Source organism: Drosophila nasuta, chromosome 2L (genome assembly GCF_023558535.2).
Source record: "Drosophila nasuta strain 15112-1781.00 chromosome 2L, ASM2355853v1, whole genome shotgun sequence".
NCBI classification, from domain to species: domain Eukaryota; kingdom Metazoa; phylum Arthropoda; class Insecta; order Diptera; family Drosophilidae; genus Drosophila; species Drosophila nasuta.
The window spans coordinates 20351481-20372997 of record NC_083455.1 but is presented as its reverse complement, the minus strand read 5'-3'; the positions used below and the strand labels follow the sequence as shown (position 1 = coordinate 20372997).

General features: G+C 41.2%; 7 protein-coding genes across 11 annotated transcripts in view; 4 read left to right on the top strand and 3 right to left on the bottom strand.

The window, feature by feature from the left end:
- Window positions 1–223: 223 nt before the first annotated feature.
- LOC132785042 (NPC intracellular cholesterol transporter 2 homolog a) lies at window positions 224–899 on the bottom strand. Its single transcript, XM_060791009.1, has one exon. It carries the CDS (start codon window positions 789–791, stop codon window positions 330–332), a length of 462 nt encoding a protein of 153 aa, XP_060646992.1. The 5' UTR covers window positions 792–899; the 3' UTR covers window positions 224–329.
- Window positions 900–1247: 348 nt separating this feature from the next.
- Window positions 1248–4046, top strand: LOC132785024 (aspartate aminotransferase, mitochondrial). Its single transcript, XM_060790985.1, has 4 exons — window positions 1248–1432; window positions 2417–2576; window positions 2634–2984; window positions 3056–4046. The coding sequence occupies exons 1-4, from the start codon at window positions 1356–1358 to the stop codon at window positions 3749–3751; spliced, it is 1284 nt and encodes a 427-aa protein (XP_060646968.1). The 5' UTR covers window positions 1248–1355; the 3' UTR covers window positions 3752–4046.
- Window positions 4047–4192: 146 nt separating this feature from the next.
- LOC132785018 (uncharacterized protein KIAA2013 homolog) lies at window positions 4193–6837 on the bottom strand. Its single transcript, XM_060790973.1, has 5 exons — window positions 6532–6837; window positions 6002–6473; window positions 5006–5941; window positions 4825–4949; window positions 4193–4767 (listed from the first exon to the last, which is right to left on the bottom strand). Exons 1-5 carry the CDS (start codon window positions 6716–6718, stop codon window positions 4580–4582), a joined length of 1908 nt encoding a protein of 635 aa, XP_060646956.1. The 5' UTR covers window positions 6719–6837; the 3' UTR covers window positions 4193–4579.
- A 299-nt stretch (window positions 6838–7136) lies between these two features.
- LOC132785034 (adenosine 5'-monophosphoramidase HINT3) lies at window positions 7137–8293 on the top strand. Its single transcript, XM_060790997.1, has 3 exons — window positions 7137–7514; window positions 7572–7765; window positions 7829–8293. Exons 1-3 carry the CDS (start codon window positions 7184–7186, stop codon window positions 7868–7870), a joined length of 567 nt encoding a protein of 188 aa, XP_060646980.1. The 5' UTR covers window positions 7137–7183; the 3' UTR covers window positions 7871–8293.
- A 273-nt stretch (window positions 8294–8566) lies between these two features.
- On the top strand, window positions 8567–13856 carry LOC132785410 (mucin-5AC). The gene is made up of 5 exons (XM_060791505.1): window positions 8567–8796; window positions 8924–9098; window positions 9161–9428; window positions 10456–12844; window positions 12905–13856. Exons 1-5 carry the CDS (start codon window positions 8736–8738, stop codon window positions 13111–13113), a joined length of 3102 nt encoding a protein of 1033 aa, XP_060647488.1. The 5' UTR covers window positions 8567–8735; the 3' UTR covers window positions 13114–13856.
- A 95-nt stretch (window positions 13857–13951) lies between these two features.
- LOC132785450 (derlin-1) lies at window positions 13952–15425 on the bottom strand. The gene is made up of 2 exons (XM_060791560.1): window positions 14713–15425; window positions 13952–14647 (listed from the first exon to the last, which is right to left on the bottom strand). Exons 1-2 carry the CDS (start codon window positions 15321–15323, stop codon window positions 14518–14520), a joined length of 741 nt encoding a protein of 246 aa, XP_060647543.1. The 5' UTR covers window positions 15324–15425; the 3' UTR covers window positions 13952–14517.
- Window positions 15419–21517, top strand: part of LOC132785419 (fez family zinc finger protein erm) — a 27889-nt gene continuing 21790 nt past the window's right edge. The window contains exons 1-4 of one of the 5 annotated variants that reach the window (XM_060791532.1): window positions 15747–15996; window positions 17870–18343; window positions 18395–18609; window positions 20578–20608. The gene's annotated coding sequence lies outside the window, so the exon portion shown is untranslated. Of the gene's footprint in view, window positions 15997–16062; window positions 16403–17869; window positions 18610–20577; window positions 20609–21517 lie in introns of those variants that run through there. The other 4 variants (XM_060791524.1, XR_009632319.1, XR_009632318.1 and 1 more) reach the window with 4 other exon arrangements.

Below are 21517 nucleotides of genomic sequence, written 5' to 3'. Positions count from 1 at the left end.
AATAATGTTTTTCACTTGCGAGATCAGATGGCAGATGAGCCGACTTCTGTTAGAGTATCATTGCTATTGTAACGCTAGTCGGTTTCTTCACCTTTCTTCTTATGACACACACATTCGCCTGGAACGGAAGAATCAATAAAAAGCAAACAAAGCAAATTACAGCGGGTCCACAGAAATAGCGCGCCCGCATACACAGACACACACTTCCAAACACAATGCCAGCTAATTTTCGTTTTCTTTATTTTTACTTTTTTATTAGATTACAATAAGAATACAGTCATCATGCAAATTTAACAGTGAAACTTCGAGTAATCTTTTATTTAATATTATTATTGAATTCTAGCGGGTATCTCGACGCACACGATATCGACATTATTCTGATCCTGTAGCTCCCATTTGACCAATACAGACACTTTCGGGTAGCTCTTTAGCACAGGCAATGTGGCCGTGTATCGATACGTTTCGTTCTTTTCCAATGGGCATTTTAAGCCACTGTCTTGGCACGCATCTGGATTGGAGAGGGGGAAGGGCATTTCAATGCCAAGAACTTTGCCGTGAACAACGGTTTTCACGGCCGATGCAACTTCAGCCAGCGCAATGTCTATCGATATCGAGACGTTCGTGTTCCTTTTGAGTACGCACTCGGACTTTGTGGTATCGCAGCCCTCGATGATCACCTGCGTAAATTTTCCCGTTTTAGAGCCGCAATCGTGAAATTCAAGTGCGCCACTCAGCTGCATTAGCGCCAGCAGCACCACCAAAGACAAGGTAAGCACATACGACTTGAACATGATGTACACTTAGCTTAATTAAATTATAAAATATCTCAGCCGAGATACTAAAAAAAACGTAGAATTTATTTTTCTTCTGCAACAGCTTAGCAACAACTGAAACTGAGAAGAAAACGACAAAACGCAGAGACCAAAATCAGCTGCGCGCCTCAAGCAGCGAGCTATGCTATCGATAATTCTCGTATCGTCAACAAACGATACTTTCACGGGAGAGCTTTTCTGTTAAGTACTTTAAACTTGTAAAGTACTTTTTGAGCGCCTTGCTTAGAAATGTATTCTGCACTGCATTATGTTAACATTTAGTACTCGATTTATATTATTTAAACACCAGATACTATTTAAGTTCACTTTACCGTAGCATAACATTTTTGGGTTAAATAGTATATTTTGAAACTCAATTTGCGGTCACTCTGATGAACTGAACACTGAAAGCTTTTGTTATTTTCCAGTTGGCAGCAGTTGGTTAGATTCTCTTTCGCCGTGGTGGACGCAGCATTTTTTGGCGGCATTTTAAGCCTTTTGCATTTTTGTCTATAATAATAATTTGCATATATAATTTAAAAGATGTCGCAGATTTGTAAACGCAGTTTGTTGACAGCCAACCGCTTGGCAATTAATGCACCAGCCGTTCTACGTTGCAAGTAAGTTGAAATCTTCATCCAGAACGTTTTGCTTGAACCTTGTTTTTATTTTCGCTGTTCGTGTTACACGTCGTCGTCACTGCAGTGCAGTGTCATTTGTCAAGGTCATTGCATTTGCCGGTTTACTTGCCATCATATGCCTATAGCATGCTATGTATGCATGCATGTGTATAAATAAACCCAATACATATGCATACTAAGTACATGCGTTTCCTCCTTTAGATAATTTTTGCTGTTTGTTTTTGTTGTTTTTTATTATGTCAGCACGCTGTGAGACAATAACAGCTGCTAAAAAAATCCCATTATGACCGCGAACATTATCACACACAGATACATATATTTTGCGCACAAATGTGAAAGAAACTTGATGTTTGCGTATGTGTTCCAATTAGAACACGAATGCTGTTCTATTTGTTTTGCGATAAATCTTCCTTGCTGCTCCGATAAGGCAACACTCACTTCCTTTTTATCGAAATTTTATATCGATTTCGTTTAATTAACTGATCGACAGTTAAAGTTAAAGAATAATTAATTTATTAAGAAATAAATCAGATGGAATAATACTTTAATTACCGGCCGCTTATCGCAATTCGTTGACATCTTCGGTCTCATTAAACCGGATTGAACTTGTTTACAATTGACGACAACGGGCGATAAGCAATCTATAGGCAACCCCCAGCAGTGGAGCTGAGTGATCAGATTAGTTAGGTGGGGTGGAGCAAGGTGTGGTAAGGTATATCAACTACGAAACCTCTAATTGACTTTCAAACTTTGCTCATGCATTGCCACCATGGTTTGATAACTAATCAGAAAAAGTACCAAAAAAATGATAATTTTATAATTGTACCGACAAATTCTGCAGACTGCCGAACTGATTATAAATAATGAAAGATAATCATAGGGCAAAGAGCAGACATATTAGACTAGGAAATGAGCATAATTTGATAATTCAATTGCAACTTATCTTTTTGATATGTTATGCAGATCAACATGGTTTTCGGAGGTACAAATGGGTCCACCGGATGCCATTCTGGGTGTGACAGAAGCCTTCAAGAAAGATACCAATCCCAAGAAGATTAATCTGGGCGCTGGCGCCTATCGCGATGACAACACCAAACCCTTTGTGCTTCCCAGCGTGCGTGAGGTAAGTTCGAGTCGTTATTATATTGTTCCCATCTGATTTATTTTGTAATCCGTGTAGGCTGAGAACCGCATTGTCAGCCGCGGCATGGACAAGGAGTATGCCACCATTATTGGTGTGCCAGACTTCTACAACAAGGCCATCGAACTGGCTTTGGGAGAGCAATCGCAGCGCCTAAAGGCCAAGCACAATGCCACAACACAGGCAATCAGTGGTACAGGAGCTTTGCGTATTGGTGCAGCCTTCCTGAGCAAATTCTGGAAGGGTAATCGCGAGATTTACTTGCCCACGCCATCTTGGGGCAATCATGTGCCCATTTTCGAGCACGCCGGTTTGCCAGTGAAGCGTTATCGCTACTACAATCCCAAGAACTGTAACTTGGACTTCAATGGCATGGTTGAAGATTTGAAGGTAAGTTTAGCTACTAAATTAATAAGCACCACGGTACTATTTGGAACTTATTTATTGTTTTTGTATTGCAGAAAATCCCCGAGAACTCCGTTGTGCTACTGCACGCCTGCGCCCATAATCCTACTGGCGTGGATCCCACTGCCGAGCAATGGCGTGAGCTGTCACAAGTGTTCAAGCAGCGCAAGCTGTATCCCTTCTTCGACATGGCCTATCAAGGCTTTGCCACCGGCAACGTTGATGGTGATGCCCAGGCTGTGCGCATCTTTGAGGCTGATGGCCATGACTTCTGCTTGGCTCAGAGTTTCGCCAAGAACATGGGTCTTTATGGTGAACGCGCTGGCGCGTACACTGTGATCTGTGCCGACGAACAGGAAGCCGCTCGTTGCTTGTCCCAGATCAAGATTCTTATTCGTGCCTTGTACTCCAATCCTCCCATTCATGGTGCACGCATTGCTGCCGAGATTCTCAACACTGCCGATCTGCGTAGCCAGTGGCTGAAGGATGTCAAGGGCATGGCTGATCGCATCATCAATGTGCGCACTCAGCTCAAAACGAATCTGGAGAAACTTGGCTCAACCCGCAACTGGGAGCATATTGTCGATCAGATTGGCATGTTCTGCTTCACGGGTTTGACGCCCGAGCAAGTCGATAGCTTGATCAAGAATCACAGTGTCTACCTCACCAAGGATGGTCGTATCTCCATGGCCGGCGTAACCAGTAAGAATGTCGAGTACCTCGCCGAGAGCATTCACAAGGTGACGAAGTAAACTGGAATCGAAAAGTTTGCATCGTTTTCTACAGCTAAAAAGCTACTTATTGGCACCTGTAAAATGATGTACCTAGGAGCACATATAGCAGAATCCGAGATATACGTACGATATTGCATTTTCATTTATCTCTTACTCTCTTTCATACACACTTTGTACATAAGATTCTAGATCTGCCTTTAAGCATAAAGCATTTTTAAATTTATACACACACACAAAAGCACATACTGCAATCTATTTCAATTAACTTAATTATGCAATCTAATATAAAGACGCGTATTTAAGCAAAACAACACATGTGATTTTCTCTATTTATGGATATTCGAGTGTTTTCAGTAGACTTTTCTTTTCGTTCCCTTCAATGCTATTTCACTGAAGGAAATGTATCGCGTATTATGCAATATAAAACGTTGCACTTGCGTAAATAGAAGTGTCAGTATTAGTTCTGTGTTTACATATTCATTTATTGATTAGAGCGCCACTATACGAATTAATATGTACATAAATTAGACCTTAACAATGTAGAATATATAATATATATGATTGGGTCTGCTGCGAAAGCGCTTTCTAAGTATTTATACAAATGTGATTTTCCTAAAAACATTCAACACATTTTGATTAATATCGTTAATTACTATATTGCACATTTGTTGCCTCACAACAAATGTCAGTTTTGTCTGCTATCTGCGTTTCTTGATAATACGTTTTAATGAAAAAGGTCGGCAATTTTGGTTGTAATTTGTTTCTTTTTGCTTTTACTAGTAGCATCTTCTGATACGTCCAATTAGATTATACACATTTATTATTTGTTATTATATACAACTAGAATCACGGTTTGTTATAACGATATCGGAGCTTATCGCTTGGCTCGCAATACTCCTTGATAATCAGCTTACAAAGGAATATATGAAATACTATAATTATTGCACACACTGAGACCCAAAAGAGAGCAGGCAAACCGCCAAGTTGATGACCATGCTTGTGTAATGCAATGACGTGTTGTTCATGCGCCGGAGCTGAAGGATATAAAACGAATTAGCATTGACAAAAAAGAGAATATTTTGTTTATGTACCTTCTACCACTTCCTTGACGTGTATGGCATGGTGTATCTCCTCCATGTGTTGCTTATCTTCAGTTATATACAATATTGCAGTCAGGGGTTCAGTCAATTTGACAGGGAATTCGCGACGACTTTGCCTGTAATATTAAACGGTTAATACATAATTTCAAAGAATTATAATGTAGCTAATTACGTAAGCAGAACTGGCTCGTCAAGACAACCGCCATCACAGGCGTAGTAACTGCGATCGGAGCGATCCAAGGCCACATTGATGACCGCCTTGTTGTCCTCTTTCACAATAATTGTCACATTGACGTGCGTCTTGTTGCCATAGTTAAGACGCCTAAAGTGAAAGTCGCGATGTAAGAATTTCGGATGCATATTGCATTCCAGATGCTGATTGCTAAATCGAAAGCTACCAAAACTCAGCGTCATAGCCTGAATGACGCCCGAGGCGCCAGCGCGTATCAGATTGTGGCAGCCTTGCTTCTCCAGCGTTAACATCCACGACGAAACCAAGGAATTGAGTTGAGACAGGGTGGCCATGTCCCGCCACAGATTCTCGGCCTGCAACGTGTGATAGGAATCGAAGCAGCCTTCGGCGTATGTCAAAGCCTTGGCAATGTCCTCGCGTATAGCAACCGAACCGGTGCCTAAGCCAGCATTAAGTTCTTCAAACTCAAAACTGCGCACTTGAGAGAGCACCGCATACATGGTTGCATTAATACGATCGCCATTCAAACTGTTTTCTGCTTTAGAGGTGCTTATCGTAAAACCTGTGGCCCAGAGATCGGCCCAAACATTGATGTGCTCTTGCCGGAAGTTATTGATGCTGTTTAGCGAGCCTGTGAGTTTCTGCAGCAGGTTGGTCATGGCTTGAATTGTGTGCTGCTCCAGATTGTCCAAGGTGGCTTTCAATTGCTGCTCGGCAACGGGCTTGGAATACTCCACAATCAACGGGTAAACGATGCGCACTGTGCCACGCTTGCGCAGCTGCACAGTTGGCTCTAGTTTGGGTTTCACAATGCTGATTGCAATCAGTTTAGTGGGATCATCGGGCGAGGGCTGCACATTGCCTGTAATCACCTCCAGTTCGGTGTAGCTCAACATGCCGATTTGCACGGGAGCGCTAGAAGAGAATGAAGTGATGTAGGTACGATTTTGAAGCTGCAACAATGTGCTTACTAACCCGAGTGGAATGCTGCGCACAGTAGATTTAGGTAACCGATTGCGCGGCAGTATCAGCTCAATGTTCTCGACCATGTTGCGGGTATTGGTTATTTGCAGTTCTTGCATGAGCACATTTGGCTGTGTGCGATGCGCATACAGTGTGTAGGAGACAAAGTAACCGGAGTAACATTGAAATCTATGCACCATTCCTGTCAAATACTCCACAACTGTAGCTTCTTTTTCAGCGCCGCCCATTTGAAGCACCGAGACAATGGGTTGAAAGCGTATCGGAAGCTGCATAGCACGGCCATGTTTAATATTCAGCGCAGCATCGTGCGAGACCTCTAGACCAATATAACCGTTACCCGCATAGGGCGTGTAATCCCGCTCCCCCTCCAGCAACGGAGCCACGTGACGTATGTTCGCGTCATATTCGTAGTTTTGCAGTATATACGGAGTTAGACGATCGTCCATGCACACGCTGTGCACATCTGTCAATTGTCAAAAGAACGAGAGTTATATATAGAAGCACAAATGTGACAACGTTACCTTTTTCCTCGTTTGTGCTTAGAAATAGATAACGAAAGATTGGCGGCAGCATATAGAACACAATGCACACACACAACAGCAGCACAAATAAACGCCGGTACGACGTCACTGTGCCCTCGGCCAAACGTTTGAGCCGGCGGATAACGTCTACCGCTTCGAACTTGTTTTTGGCTGATCGGAATAACATATTGTTTTTGTTTTCAAATGGACTCACATCGAAATAAATAACACTTTTCAAAAACTGCTTGGCCACAAATTTGTGGCCAAACTCAGGAATAGTTGAGACAGAGCTGCAAACGCATGTATCGATATATCGACTGCAGAAAATAGTTGTTACACATTCAAATGCTAATGCAAACATCGATTGCTGCAAATAGTTGTTAGATCGAATATCTTACAATTCAATAATTTAAGTTATTTATATTCTGTGATATGTTTTTTTTTAGCAAATGGGTTCGATTGATTAAAATGTGTATGCTTGTTATAGTGTTTGCAATTGGCTTTCACTTAGAATTAACTTATTTCAGTATATTGAATACTGTAGATGAATATTAATTTCGCTTATTGATCGAGTCATATCGATGCATGCATATCGATTACTTTGCTCATCTGTATTGAATTGTGTTGTGTCTTTGTTTACGTTATTAAGATTATGTCGAGCTCCAAGAGGAATGGGAGTTGTCGAAATGTTTGGAAAAAGAAAAAGTGTATTTTATTTTCTATATTGATTTTCTTAGTTTTTGTGTTATTCGTCAAATACACGATCGAAACGACCACCAAATCTTTCAACGCACAGTCTCCAGCGAAATGTTTATTTTGTCAGTTTGCTAGTGGAAACAGGACACCACCAGTCCTTGAATTTGAAAACGATGAATATGTGATATTTAAAGACATTCGACCAGCATCTACTTATCATTATCTCGCGATTCCCAAGAAACATTACGAAAGTTTAAAAGTGCTTAACAAGTCCCACGTTGGCTTAGGTAAGTCGAAAGTCGGGCTTATTTACATATTGTTATTATTTACACACGTTTTCTTAGTGAGTCGCATGTACAGTGGCATGGTCGACTTTCTGGGGTCGAAAGGTATTGATACGTCAGATGCAGTGATCGGATTCCATATTCCGCCCTTTATATCGCAACATCATCTGCATCTACATGGAATATCACCCATATCGGGGATGGGCTTTTGGGATCGAATTAACTTTTTGACGAATTCATTCTGGTTTAAGTCGGTAAGATAAAGTGCTTAATTTATAATTTTGTTTGTTCTTAATATGTATATTATACATATGCAGGGCAAAGACGCCATCGATTCATTGGAACGCTCTGAACTTTGAAAAGATTCCCGGCTTACAAATCAAAAATAAGTTTATCCTTTTCTCCGATATGTTTTGGATAAATTTCCCAATTCTATACGTTCACAAGAGTAAATTAAAAAAAATAAGTTTAAAGTAATGCATCTTAAAGATACAAAATAAACAGTGTAAATTCTTGCCCTACACAATCTCACGCACATACACACATATCAACATACGTATGCAATTTCCAATATACAAACACACAGTTCATAAGCAACGAACGATAAGAAACCGAAGTACCTCATATATGAATGTTTATAATAATACAAGTTTAAATTATGTAAATACATCACAATAAAATACTTTAACGACTTATGTGCATACATAAAAATTAAAATTTTGAAAGTTGCACTAAGGTGGTAACCCTATTGAAGTCTGCATCGAAAATAAAATGTTGCGATCTTTTGCAAAACAAAAAATAAATGGCAAAACATTTTATTAATAAGTTAACAGTATCAGGAATAGTATTTCTTAGCATAATTTCCAGTGGCATTAGTTGAATAAATGATGTTTAGCAAAAAACAAATATTAAAACCAAGGAATTGGGTCACATAATTTGCACAACAAAAAATAGTATCGATAATGAAGAATCGCCAGGAACTTGAAGGGTTGCATTCGCATTGCGGAAGTGGTATTTTGTAGCAAAAATGGTATATTTGAAAATGAAACATACGGTCACACGCTGAGCACCAGCAGCAAACTCGGAGTTTTGGTTTGTTTTAGTTAATAAAAACTGCAATAAGAAACGGGAAAAGCCATTGAGCAAAACAACTGAGAATTGCGTTTGCAAATTGAATCGGATTGGCGAGCGGCAAACGTAGTGCGTTCAAATATAAGCCGCAGGATGTGGCCACAAACGCTGCAAATGTCGCGCGACGAATGTCGAGGCATGCTGCGTCGACTTGGTAGGTGAAACGTTGATACTTTCGAGATGTTGCCGCTGTCTTAGTGCCACACAACAAGGAACAGCAGTAGCAGCTGCAACTGCCCCTTCATATGCAACTAATATTGTTCACATTTAATTTCTCACAGAGCTTGAATCGTACTCGCACATTATTAGCGTTTTTCGCGCCCAAGGCTCGCTAAGCGAAACGAAAGCGAAACTGTTGGAGGAATTGCGTCAAGTGTTTCACATCACCCAGGAGCGACATTGTGCAGAGGTGCGACGCGCTGCCAACGATGAACAGCTCTGCACCATAGCTGAGAAGTGAGTTGCCACCGCAAATTCTGTGTGTTTCTAGTGAAAAATTTTTGTGGAATTTTCAACAGCGTCTGCGGTCCCAACACATGGCAGGAATGGTCACGTGAAGGTCGCCGGCCCTATCCGCTGCTGCCACGCATCAGTCCACAAACTGCGCTCAGCATTGTGGCCAATGATTTGGCAGCAAAAGCTTTGGCGGAAAATGCTAAACTTGCGTCGCCACATGAGACTGGCGCCAATCTCGGCGAAGCGCTTCGGGAGCAGGCAAATTATTTGATGCTAAAGCATGGCAAGCACAAGTATCAGGAGCAGCCTCATGTCATTATGGAGGAGCCGGTGAGTGGAACATGATCATAGCATTATATAACGTATGACCTGGACAGCATATACATTTAAATATACGTGTGTTTGCGCATGTATTGGGGGCAAAGCAAAAGTACAGTCTGCACCTGGAGCAATGCTGTTCCACAAGCGTCTCCTCTCAAGCGCTCTTCATTGTGTGTTGCAAGTGGGTTAAATGCTCGCCAAGATCTGTCCGCTTACAAAGCGGTGTAAGTCTGTTCGTGTGTGTGTGCGTGTGTGTGCGGCCAATTAGGAAACAACAATCCAATTGGAACAGTCGGAAGGTTAAAAGTACCAATAGAATTGGACAAGTACAGTTCAATTGCTACTCAACATGTTAACTAAGTGTTTTTTTTTAATTTGTGTTTTTACCATGGCTTAAGTTGTTGTTTTTGGATATAGCTTTGCAGTTTGCAATTTAAATTTTGCGTTAAGCAAATGCCGCAGTTAACAGCAACGTTAACACTGATAATTAACATTAACAGACAGCTGTTGTCAACAGCTGCCCAATATGTGTTGTTAGCAAAAATGTTATCGATATATACATATACAGAGATTACTGAGGACAACAGTAAAAACATTTGTAAATAATTTTAAGAGGGAAACGTTTAATGGGTAAATATTTGATTTATTTGTAAATTTTAATTATTCAAATGCTACTTAAGATTTTACCAAACGGAACCAGATTTATTGGTTTCTAAAAATCCTTCAATTTACTTTTCAGTTTGAAATTTGAAATTTGTGTTGAGCGAATGCTACAGTTAGCAAAGTTAACACTGTTAATTAACATAAATACAACTGCTTGCTAGATGTTAATAAAAAGTTACCCGAGGACAACATGTAAATAAAGTAGTGGCAGTCAAAATTTAAGCGGGAAAACTTATACAAGTAAATACTTAAAAGCTGCACATTCTTATTCAAATGCAAATATTTTCAACATTTTGTGAAATTTAATAGTAAAATAATCCACGCTCTGCAATTAATATTTGAATTTGCAACTAATGCTTTTTACCTCTTGCAGTTCAAGGTACCCGATTTACCTAACGAGATCAAGAAGGCCACATTGAAGCGCAAGGAAAACGATGCTGGTGAGGCGTCGAAGCCCAACAAGAAGCGGAACACTCAACACGATTATCGGCAACAACTACAACAAGGGCAACAGCAACAACAACAGCAAATAGCTGCACAAGATGAGGATGGACATGTGGGACATCCGGTGGAGCAGCGACCGAGTCCGCGGACAATGCAGCAACGTTACTTTTACCAACAGCAGCAGAAGCACAAGCAACGCTTGTCCAGTAAAAAGGGTGCAGCACATGCAACCCTGGCCAATAACAGTGGCAATTTGTCGCCTGCTGCAGCCAACACAAAGCCAGCGAAAAGCGGACGGCGACGAGCGCAGAAACAGTTGCAGCTGCAGCAAAAGCAACAGCAAGAGCAGCAGCAACAACAACAGCAACAGCAGCAACATAAAGTATTATTGGCGACAACGCTGCCAGCTGTAACAGCAGCAGCAGCGGAGCCGACGACGCCGACAACAACGCCGCAGCTACAGCAGCACCCAAATGCCAATCACTTGGTTCAACCACATGTGGAATATATACTCGATGAGGCACTCAAATCGGTGGCAGCCAGCAAACTGAAGACATTGTCGCCCGTTGTACAGCAATCGCCAACAATAACGCCACGTTCGATTGTCAGCTCACCCGTTGTGTTTAAAGATAACAAGATGTCGCCCACGCCACAGCAGCAACAGCAACAACCATTGTCACAATTGAGCACGCCGGTTAAGAAATACATTGTGGAGGAGCGTCAAGCATCGCCCACAATTTGCACCGCAAACTTGCCGCTGGCACCGCAAATCATAAGCGTGCAACAGATTGCGGCGCCACCCAAGGTGCGCAGTACCACAATATTGCCACCAGGCACCAAATTGACGCCCAAGAAGATTCAGCTACTGGACAAGCAGCCGCTGCCGCAGACGCCGACGTTGCCCACTGTTGTCAGTCCAAGCACAGCACAACTGCGAGTTATCGCCTACGATCAACAGCAACAGCAGCCAAGTCCGCATGCCATCAGCAATCTCAGCAGCAAGGCAACCACTGCGGCTGCAGCTGCAACAACCCCACAAAAGTACATTGTGGAGGAGCGTGTGCCCAGCCAGACGGCGACTCCAACTTCGAGTCAGAGCCAGAGCCAGAGCATAGCGACGCCACTGAGCAGCGCGAGTGCTGTGAATATTATCAAAAATATACCAGCGAGCAGTTTGAACAACACGCTCATCACGCCGCTAACAAATGCGATGCCCGTGTTTCGCAAAGCGACGACGAGCACGGTGGGAGCAGCAACAGTTACCGCATCCCCCGTGGCAACTGCTGCTTCGCCATCGACGTCACAATTGCTGGGCAACATTAAGCTGAGCAGCAGCAGCATCAAACAGGTGCCAAGCAGCGCGTTGCGCAATATCAAGATTTGCTCGCCTAATGGCAAAGTATTTCTGCCAGCCACCAAACTGCATGCGGGCAGCATAATACACAAGCTCAATCCCAGTCCCAGCAATCCCACGGCGGCTGCAGCAGCTGGCGGCACAACAGTGAGCAAGGCCACAGTTAGCGTAAGCAATGCAGCTTTGTCGCCCACTGGACATCAGTTGACAACGCCAACGTCTCCGCAGCCAGCAGCGCAGCAGCGTATAACCATACAGAAGATGCAGTTGCTCACCCCAACGCAAATGACGAGCGGCGGCGTTGCCAAAGGCAAACCCACCACATTGAGTGTGAGCAAGAGTAACCTGGTCTTTCTGCCCACCAGCGGCATGCGAGCGGTTACACTCGCCTCCTCTGCCGCCACCAGCAAACCGAAGACGACATCTGAACTGCTGTCAACAGCCAAACCCAATGTATTGGTGATTGGACCAGCTTCAGCGACAGCGAATGCAGCCAGCAGCAGCAGCAGTACGCAACAACAACAACAGACTGTGGTTGCCGCTACGACAAGCATCTTGGGAGCAGCAGGCAAGGCGAAGCCCACTGCCAATCAGCTGATTACAGAGGACACGCCCATCGATATCATTAATATGCCCATCATTGTGGCGAGTGACAATGGAGCCTCAACGGAGGCGTCGCCAAAGACGCCTGCAGCAAAGACGGCGCCAACGTCGATGGTTGTGTTAAATGCCACCGATTGGGAAATGGAATTGGATCAGGCTTCAAAGGCGTCGTCGGCTGTTGTTACGCCCAGCACAACAACTGTAGCAGCGAGCACAACAACAACGCCAACAAGCACGGTGTCGAATGCTGCAAGCAAGAAATTGCTGGAGGCGCTGGTTGTAGAGGATGTGAGGGAAGAGGAAGTGCCGACAGCAGCAGCAGGAGGAGGAGAAACAGCTTCAACACAGCTCAACAATCGCAGTGAGTAGTTACGAGTTACCTACCTCATAAAACTTCCTAATGTTCCACTATCTGTTTCAGTAATTGAACTGCAGGATGATGATGGCAGCGCAATCGAGTATGTGGACATGGAACTGGAGCAGCCCATTGAGATTGAGAGCAGCAGCAGCATAACAGCGCCGCTGGAGGCGATCAGCAGCAAGGTGACGACAGTGACAGTGTTGGAGGAGTCGAAGAAACCAATGGAAGTGACAAGAATGGCAGCGACGACAACAACAACTTTGCCATAGGCATCAAATTGCCACTCGAATTTGATTTGCATCTTCTGCTGATCTGCGAGAGAAACGCACAACAAAACACATACACACACACACACACACACAGGACAGACGACACACTCACACACCCAGAAAGCCAGCCCCGGTTTTGTTTAGCATTAGTTGATAGATTAGTTTCGAGTGCAAGATTATCATTATCATTATATTTATGCATATATATAGATATATTGTAAATTCAACTATCTTTGAGAATCCTCGTTCATCCCATTGAGAATCGCGTTCATCTAGTTTGTAATTGCAGCAGTCACACTAAACCTTGTTTTATACTATACCATACCATATATTGGCATTGATTTCTCCAAAGTTGCCAGGCATCGAATTACCTTAAAACTAAAACACAATTGTAAATAGCATTTCTCTTTTACTTTCTCTTTAATTTAGATAAGCTTTTTACGTTTTAAACAGAAAGAAAAAAATCCCCAAACAGAACAGCCAGCAAAGCAAAGCAGCAGATGATGATCATATTATGAAATAAGATTCAAGTGTTTTTATTAATTTTTTTGATTATTTTCAAATGAGATTATAGAATTTAGTTAAATCAACGCCTCAAACAATGGCCGCTATTAAAAACAAAAGAAGAATTCAAAACAAAAATTGTAAATATTTAAGTCGAAAGAAATACCAATTGAAGATTTATTGATCTAGAATTCATGTATATGTACCATGTAAAGATAAAGAATAGTTTTTTGGGACTACAAATAATAATAATAATAACTGCAAATGATAAATGATCCATTTTGATGACTACTACTCGCCGGGTAGTTTAGCACTTAAGAATTTTATGCGTCGATTTTGTAATAGCCAAATTATCCAAAACGACAAACACAAAACGTTAAAAGGAAATGTTGCAATTTTTTAAGACAACACTCAGTTTGATGCGAAAACCGCCACGGAAAAAAGAGCGAGAATATAAAACAAAAACAGATTAATTAATAATTAATACAAAAAAACATATTGTTGAACAATGCGTGCAGCTGTATCATTTTTATCATAGAAGTTTTAAATGAAATAAATATAAATGTAAATGTAAAACGGCGAGCAGTTAATTAGGTTTTGTCCCCCATAAATCCTTTTCTTTGTCTGCATATATTTATATATATGGTATATATTTGCATTTTATGGATATATCCATTCAAAATCATGCCACTAACTAATCGAGGTACAGCATTCGGAGTAAGATGTTCGAGTTTCAAAATTTGATCGTGTTTAGTTTTATCTTTTTTAGCTTTTTTTTTTGTTTTAGGAAATTCAGTACATTTACAGCGTAACCAAAAAAGGTTTAAAAAAGAATTACGAATTACACATATTAACTAAATTAGTATTTATATAGATGTATAGATATATAATCTGGGCATCTCAATTACGTCCCAAAGCATTGCCGTGTCCCCAAGCCGAGTTGGCTGTCTGACGTGGTGGAGGAGCTCTGCTCTCTGGCGGCACGCCGAAACCACTGATACCACCTGACACATCGGGAGCAAAGCGCTTGCTGTGGATGAATATGGAAAATAGGTATGGTAAATTGTTTCAACTCGAAACACTTACAATACTTACAGAATTTGTGGTGTCTCCAGAAAGGCGTTTCCGCCCAGCTCTTGGGGATATTGGAACTTCAAGAAGTAGTAGACATGGCCATTGAAAATGCCTACCAGCGAAGCGAGCGAACCATGGAATATCAACTCAATCCCTGCCAGCACCCAAGGTAAATACATGGCCTTGAAACGACTGCCAAACCAAAAGTTCACAATGACTTCTTTGTTCAACTGACACCAGATATAGGTGATGGCCACAACCAGCATGTCCATCAAGAAGTACACGTTGAACACCATGCCACCAAGATTCGCCAGGATTGCAGTGATAATCAAGAGATACATGTAATCGGAGGGACTGCGCACATATTGATCCTTTTCGAGGCGTGCACTATACTGTGTGATGAAGTAGCAGTTGATCAGAAAGTGAAAACCCGTCGCTCCACTCAGAGGGAACACAAAGAGCGAGGTGATGCAGCGCCACAATTGCAGCCGGCTGAGGACGAGCTCGCGAGACAGGTACATGTATTCCATGGGCAGGAGGCCGAAGCGGCAGAGCAGGCTCAGGCCCACTGTGGCTGTTAGCCAATAGCGGGTAAAGCGGGGCAGCGAGTTGTACCATGTCCCAGCGTCCATGATTCCAAATAATATACGAAATGCGTTGTGCTTATTGTGTAAAATTTCTACAACTTTCCGGACTGTTGATTTACGTGTCTTTAGCTTCAAACAGTGTGACCCCTATCATATCGAGTATATTAAAAATACCAGTTAGGTGTTAAAGCACCAATACATACCACAGTATGGAGTTAGCGCGGGTTTGAAAATGTTCGTTTTAGTTCAGCTGCTCGATTTAGAACTAATTCGTATAGTCGATGTTTTTTCTTAAATATTTATTGACAAGCATGCAGAATTTCAGTGCGTTCTTTGGTAAAAATAATTTGGCCGTCTACTATACCAGTGCTGGAAAATACCAACATAAAAAGTGTAGCCAATTTAATAGCTGGTAACGGTATATCTAGTATATCATTCAATTTAAAATTTGTAGAGATGAACGTTCATATTTAAAAATTTTGGTAGTGATTAAAAAGAAATTTTGTATATAGAGAAAAAGTTGTAAATTAATAAAAGTATAATATATTTAGTAGGGAAGCATTTACATTAAAATAAATATCAATGTTTTTCATAAGGAATTTATGTTTAAAAAGGTAATCGATATATTCATACATCGATAGTTCCATCGAGAAGGGAGGGAGCTCAAAATTTATTTTAGATGTCATAATAAATTCCATTGACACCGAAAATATGTAAGGTAAGCAAAATATATATTAAATTTGGATGTTATCATAAATTCCATTGAGACCGAATTAATTTTAAGCTAACTAGAATGAAAAACTTATATATGTACTATTCCATATGAAGGCAACATCACACATCGCGGCTTTTGAGAAAGTCCTTCATGTGTATATTTTCAAAATAATGCACACACAAGTAGGAAGGGGACGTAAATTGAATTAGCTCAACGGTGCTGAAACAAATTGCCTAAATAACAATATTAGTCAATCCAAATATAGAATGCAGTTTGTTTCCTTATCTATAGAATTAATGTCACTAAATATGTTGTAAAAATATCGACCTTAAAGTAGAAAGTAAAAGTGTATGATAAAATTTGAAAGCTAACATTATAGAAGTTTAAAGTAAGCCGCAGCTGGTGTGGTATTGAATAAATGCATTTACAAGCAAATGCGTAATGCTTATGTGGGTGAATTTCATTGCCTGTTGAATTTCATGCAATTTTTTTGCACACAATTATGTGTGAGAGAGAGACGGCAAAGCTCACAGTAACAGAAAACATCGAGCTAATCAAGTGTTTTCGGACCGGTTCAATGTGCGCTGACATCTGCTATGCATAGGACGAGTGGCTACGTTTTGCCTGCGTTGTGTGTGAGATATTGTGGTTGTGTGTGAGTGAGCGAAGACACACCCACCATTCAAATACAAAATGGGTGCCACCTTCAGTGTGACAGCGACAGCGAGAGACAGACGCATGCGCTGCCCCTGTCCCTTGTAGCAGAGGCAGAAGAAGTAGCAAAACACACGCCCACATTTCGCCATGCTCATAATGAAGTTGCCTTGCTGTTTTAGTAGCTGTTGACAATGAGAGCGGGCACAGGCGCGCACACAAGCGCAAAGAGGAGCGACGAGGTTTTATTTACTTAGGCGTTGAGCTTTTACTGCGCCTTTCACTCACCTGCTGAGCTGCTGTCATTTTGTTGTTGCCATTTTTGCTCGCTCATTTCGTTCTAATAGCGTATGCATACATATGAGTGTATGTGTATGTGTATGTGTATGCATGTACATATGTAAGTAGAATTAACATTACTTTGTTGCGCTTGCAGTTTGTCTTTTTATTTAACGTGCATTTATTTGGTATATATAAACACATTTTAATCTCTTTTATTCTCCCTTCTTACTCGCAACTTGGCTTTGTTCATTTTAATGTCAGTTCCTTAAAAGTCAACTTCTTTCTTGGACTTGACATTTTGCATGGGAACTTTTAATATCGAACATTGCCATGCTCTGCAATTATAGTAATTATTTGATTAAAAAATCTCCCAGTGTGCACACACATACAGTTCATATTTCGCACAAGGAATTTGGGAAACGTTTTTGCACACAAGCATGTATGCGATGGGTTTGAGAATGTATTGGTGTGTACATATTTCAAACGCCCGAGAATGGCGCAGCGGGAGAGGAGGAGAGGTCGTAACAAGGGGGCACCCAAAAACGCACTTGTGTAAATGAGAACGAAAAAAGAGGCAAATCATAAGAGGAGCGTGCGCCGCCAAATTGCAGTACAAATATGTATTCAGTCAGCTAGGAAGGGGGGAAAGAGATGTAGGGGCATAGCTTAGAAAAAGGACAGTCCGCAGATACAGCAGCTGCCTACAAAATACATACTCACATAACATGATACACACACGCTCAATGTACATACAAGAGACATATTGCGCTTCGTTCAGAGAAACAGCCCTCAGAAGTTGTTGGTGAGAGGGGGGTTGAAGGGGAGCAGCAGCGCGCTCTCTTATTGGTGCAAGCGAGAAAGCGAGAGCGAACGAGAGAGTGAAGAGTAATGATGTTGATCAATGATAATGATGTTCCGTATGTGTTTCATTTCATTCCAGAACGTGGCGTCAGAGCGAGAAAGCATGACGCGCGCATTTTATACATTTTGACTGGCGTTTGCAACCCGACGGCAAATTTTCGAACTCGCTAAGAAGAAGAGCCATCACAAATGCGTAGGTGAGAAAGAGCCGAGAAATGTAATGCAATGTAACGGTAACGGTAACGGCAACGGCAACGGTAGCGCATTATTGACTTTGCTATTAACGTTAAACGCGGTTGCTATGCTCTCTTGTCTCCTTTTTGAGCCCTGGAACTGTGGAACGACGACTTGGCCTCCGACTACACACTTATTATTTTTGTTTTGCCTTAACTTACTTTGGGCTCATAAATCAAATATTTACATTCCGAAATTGACGTCTTGAACGCGCGGTCGCAATTTGCAACGTTTCTCCTGGGCTTCTTTTCTTCATCGGTGTGAATTAAACGGGCAGCTTTCACCTTAGCTCCCTCGATTTCTGCGTGTTTCAGTGCATGTGAGTGTGTTAGTGTGTGTGTGTGCTGCGATTAACCCAAGAAATACTTAGAAAACTGGCAAACAGACACCGATTATCGCCAGCAGCAATTGCTTGGCTTGATTAGTCTGGGATTCATTTGAAAGACGCTTCGCAAAAAGCTTTGAAGTTGCCACAACACTCAAAATATTAAACAAATATTAAGTCAAGACATCAAAAACGGATTTAAATACTTAACTGCAATTAAAAGGAGCAAACATCATAACAATATTTGTCTAACTTTGAAGGTGAGTTCCACATTTTATTTATTTATTTTTTTACAAGAAATTAAAATTGAGATACGAAGTTGATTGCCATATTAAATTTATAAATATTTCAATCTTAAGCCTACGTCTAAGAACATTAAAATAAATTTATAAATTTTAAATTTATTTGATATTGAAAGTGAATGTATGATTATAATAGCTTTTAGTTAGTCAAATAAGATCTTTCTTATATGAATTAATCGTTTATATATTATATATATATTTTATTATATATTTATTTTTTTTATATTTTCAACTAAAATTGATTGTTTAATTTGATTATTTATTTTGTTCGTACAAAAACTCTTTCGATCCTTTTCGTCCCCATTTCGCTTCTGTTGGATGCCAATCTTGGCTCGATAAACGATAATTTAGTTGTCTCATTAGTTCGTTTAAATGTATCGTACTATCGAATGCAGTTGTCAACAAAATTAGTGGTTACATTCTTATTGCAAAAAGTGAATTTCCAAGTCGACGGCTGTTGAATTACTTGTGACTTTGCCACAGTGGCCATTTTGGGATGTCAACAACACTTGAAGAGCTGCCTGAGGAAGAACAGGCGATGTGCTCTGCTCAGTGTGTCACTGTGTATGTGTGTGTGTGTGAAATGAAATGGAAAGTGCCTCTAAGTAAGCTCCCAGCTGAGTCCGACAATCTGTCAAAAGTTGAACCGTGTGGCAGTTGTCGTCGTGCATCAATTGTTAATGCCACAGACGCACACAGCGTGTTTCAAAAGGGGGGAGGAGGATGAGCAGAAGCTTCAGCTTCAGCTTCAGCTCAGCATGGTGGCCACAAAACTTGACGACGTTTCATTTCGACAACTACTATTTAACTGTCGTTTTTCGCGCGCTTTTCAATTTTTAATTGGGATTTTTGCTGCTGCTGCTACTGCTGTTGTTGTTGTTGCTGCTGTTTGTTTGTGCAACGCCTTCGCAGGACTTGCAAGTCCTTGCCAGGTTGGCTGTGTGTGTTGACTTGCTCGGCTCGCCTGAGTGCGCCGCACACATTGCCAAATGCCCGTGGGGTAAAATGTCTTACGGTCTATGCTCTACGCTCTACGGTTTACCGTCAGTCGGTTAGTCGCCGTCAAGTCAAGTCGAGTTGAATCGGCGTCATCGCCACGTGGTTGTAAAATGCGCTTTTGAATAAATACAATATGCAATGGAAGTTGTAATGGTAATGGTAATGGTAATGGTAATGTTAATGGTAGTGCCAAATGCTTTTTATACGCCACGTCTCTTGCTTCACCTCCGCCTGCTTTTTCTTCCTCTTTCCTCTTCTTTTGCAGCCGAGGCTGTGCTCCTTTGGGGTTCAACGTATTTACCGATTTTTCGTGGTTTTTTGATTCCCTGACACGGGTACGACGGCAATCATTGTGACATTTTAATTGTTTATTTGCGCAGTTTGCGCATGCTTCCGATTCCGATTTCGAATCCGAATCCTGCGAGTCCTGCCACAAATCCCACAGCTCCTCATCCTCTCGTGCTCTCTCTGTGTGCTCAAGTGCTTGCCAGTTGCTGAGGCTGAGGTAATTGTTTTGAAGTTTCATATTTTGACAAAAGATTTGCGGGTGAACTCTCTGTGTGTGTGTGTGTGTGTGTGTGTGTGTGTGTGTGTGTGTGAGTGTGTGAGTGTTTGGCTGCGTTTCGTTTGCATTCGTTTCAGTCCTGTTTAGTTCTTGAAAAGGACTCTAGTCCTGTATGTATTTGTGTGTTTGGTTAATGTAAATATTTGCTTTCATTGTCATTTGAAGTGAGCTTTAGTGCAGTTGATTATTTCGGTTTTTTTTTTGTTGCTCAGCGTATGTGACATTCAACATTACTTAAAAAAGTACTTGGAAATTTGAATTGACTTTACGTAAATAATAATTTCTTGGCTTTTTTTATTGAGTAAAATCTCTGCTCTTTATATATTTGATTTTTCTAAGATTATACAAATTATATTTTGCAGAATACGGAATTCTATTCTACATTGTTGACGGGTGAGTTTTTCAATAACTTAAGTAATAACAAACTCTTACCATTTCAATATGCTTAAAATACAATCTCAGACAAGAGAGTTTACTTTGAATCATATCCAATGGATTATCATAAATTTGCAATTAGTAATATTTCTTTTTCTAATAAAGACTTCTCAAGAGGGCTAATTCCATTCAAAATTGAATTTCAAAATTATATCCGGGAAAGATGGCGCAGCTTAAAATATAATGCCATATAATTATTACAGCTTATGAAATGTATCTTTTTTTATGAGCTCTCACCATATCGACATTTAATAAACAACTTTAGCTATCACCACTTGAGCTGTTGTTGTCTCGACTCCCGTCCGAGGGTCAGTTGAGTAGAGAATTGAAAAATCAACAAAATGAAATTGTAATAATTTTGATACATGGGATGAGTGAAAGAACCACCACCAATGACACCAACCAACAACGTTTATCCACACCCATTTTTTGGTTGTTGTTGGGCACCCTCATGTTGAAAGATGAACCCAATCAAATATTTATGCCTAATAAGAGAGATGCCGAGAGAAGCCAGCACATATGGAACTTTATTAGATACAAATTCTTTGCATTTGCCTTTCGGCTATCGGGCTGTAACTCTGCAGCAAGGGAACTTGCCCCTTCTCCTTCCCACTCTGCCCTCTTCAGTCAGTCCAATTCATAGAACGCCCGTTGTTGCGCTTGTAATAATGTAAAACTCGCGAGACGTCAACCATTTTAGTGTTGCTCTGTTCTTTTTTTTTGGGTGCGGCAAAAGGGGTTGCTTTGATGATGATGATGCTGCTGCTGCTGCTGAGGGCTCTAGACGATTTGTTGCAATTTCCATGGATCGCCGTATGTAGCCATTTTTTGGAAGCCAAACTGCGCCCGCCCGGTGATCCAAAAAAA

Coding starts and splice junctions, on each gene's coding strand:
- LOC132785042 (XM_060791009.1), bottom strand. CDS start 791: ATGTTCAAGTCGTATGTGCTTACCTTGTCTTTGGTGGTGCTGCTGGCG.
- LOC132785024 (XM_060790985.1), top strand. CDS start 1,356: ATGTCGCAGATTTGTAAACGCAGTTTGTTGACAGCCAACCGCTTGGCA. Junction 2,577..2,633: donor TGCTTCCCAGCGTGCGTGAG/GTAAGTTCGAGT, acceptor TAATCCGTGTAG/GCTGAGAACCGCATTGTCAG. Junction 2,985..3,055: donor GCATGGTTGAAGATTTGAAG/GTAAGTTTAGCT, acceptor TTTGTATTGCAG/AAAATCCCCGAGAACTCCGT.
- LOC132785018 (XM_060790973.1), bottom strand. CDS start 6,718: ATGTTATTCCGATCAGCCAAAAACAAGTTCGAAGCGGTAGACGTTATC. Junction 6,474..6,531: donor AAGCACAAACGAGGAAAAAG/GTAACGTTGTCA, acceptor GACAATTGACAG/ATGTGCACAGCGTGTGCATG. Junction 4,950..5,005: donor GACGAGCCAGTTCTGCTTAC/GTAATTAGCTAC, acceptor TTAATATTACAG/GCAAAGTCGTCGCGAATTCC.
- LOC132785034 (XM_060790997.1), top strand. CDS start 7,184: ATGTCGAGCTCCAAGAGGAATGGGAGTTGTCGAAATGTTTGGAAAAAG. Junction 7,515..7,571: donor CAAGTCCCACGTTGGCTTAG/GTAAGTCGAAAG, acceptor ACGTTTTCTTAG/TGAGTCGCATGTACAGTGGC. Junction 7,766..7,828: donor ATTCATTCTGGTTTAAGTCG/GTAAGATAAAGT, acceptor ATACATATGCAG/GGCAAAGACGCCATCGATTC.
- LOC132785410 (XM_060791505.1), top strand. CDS start 8,736: ATGTGGCCACAAACGCTGCAAATGTCGCGCGACGAATGTCGAGGCATG. Junction 9,429..10,455: donor ATGTCATTATGGAGGAGCCG/GTGAGTGGAACA, acceptor TACCTCTTGCAG/TTCAAGGTACCCGATTTACC. Junction 12,845..12,904: donor AACACAGCTCAACAATCGCA/GTGAGTAGTTAC, acceptor TATCTGTTTCAG/TAATTGAACTGCAGGATGAT.
- LOC132785450 (XM_060791560.1), bottom strand. CDS start 15,323: ATGGACGCTGGGACATGGTACAACTCGCTGCCCCGCTTTACCCGCTAT. Junction 14,648..14,712: donor CTGGAGACACCACAAATTCT/GTAAGTATTGTA, acceptor ATTCATCCACAG/CAAGCGCTTTGCTCCCGATG.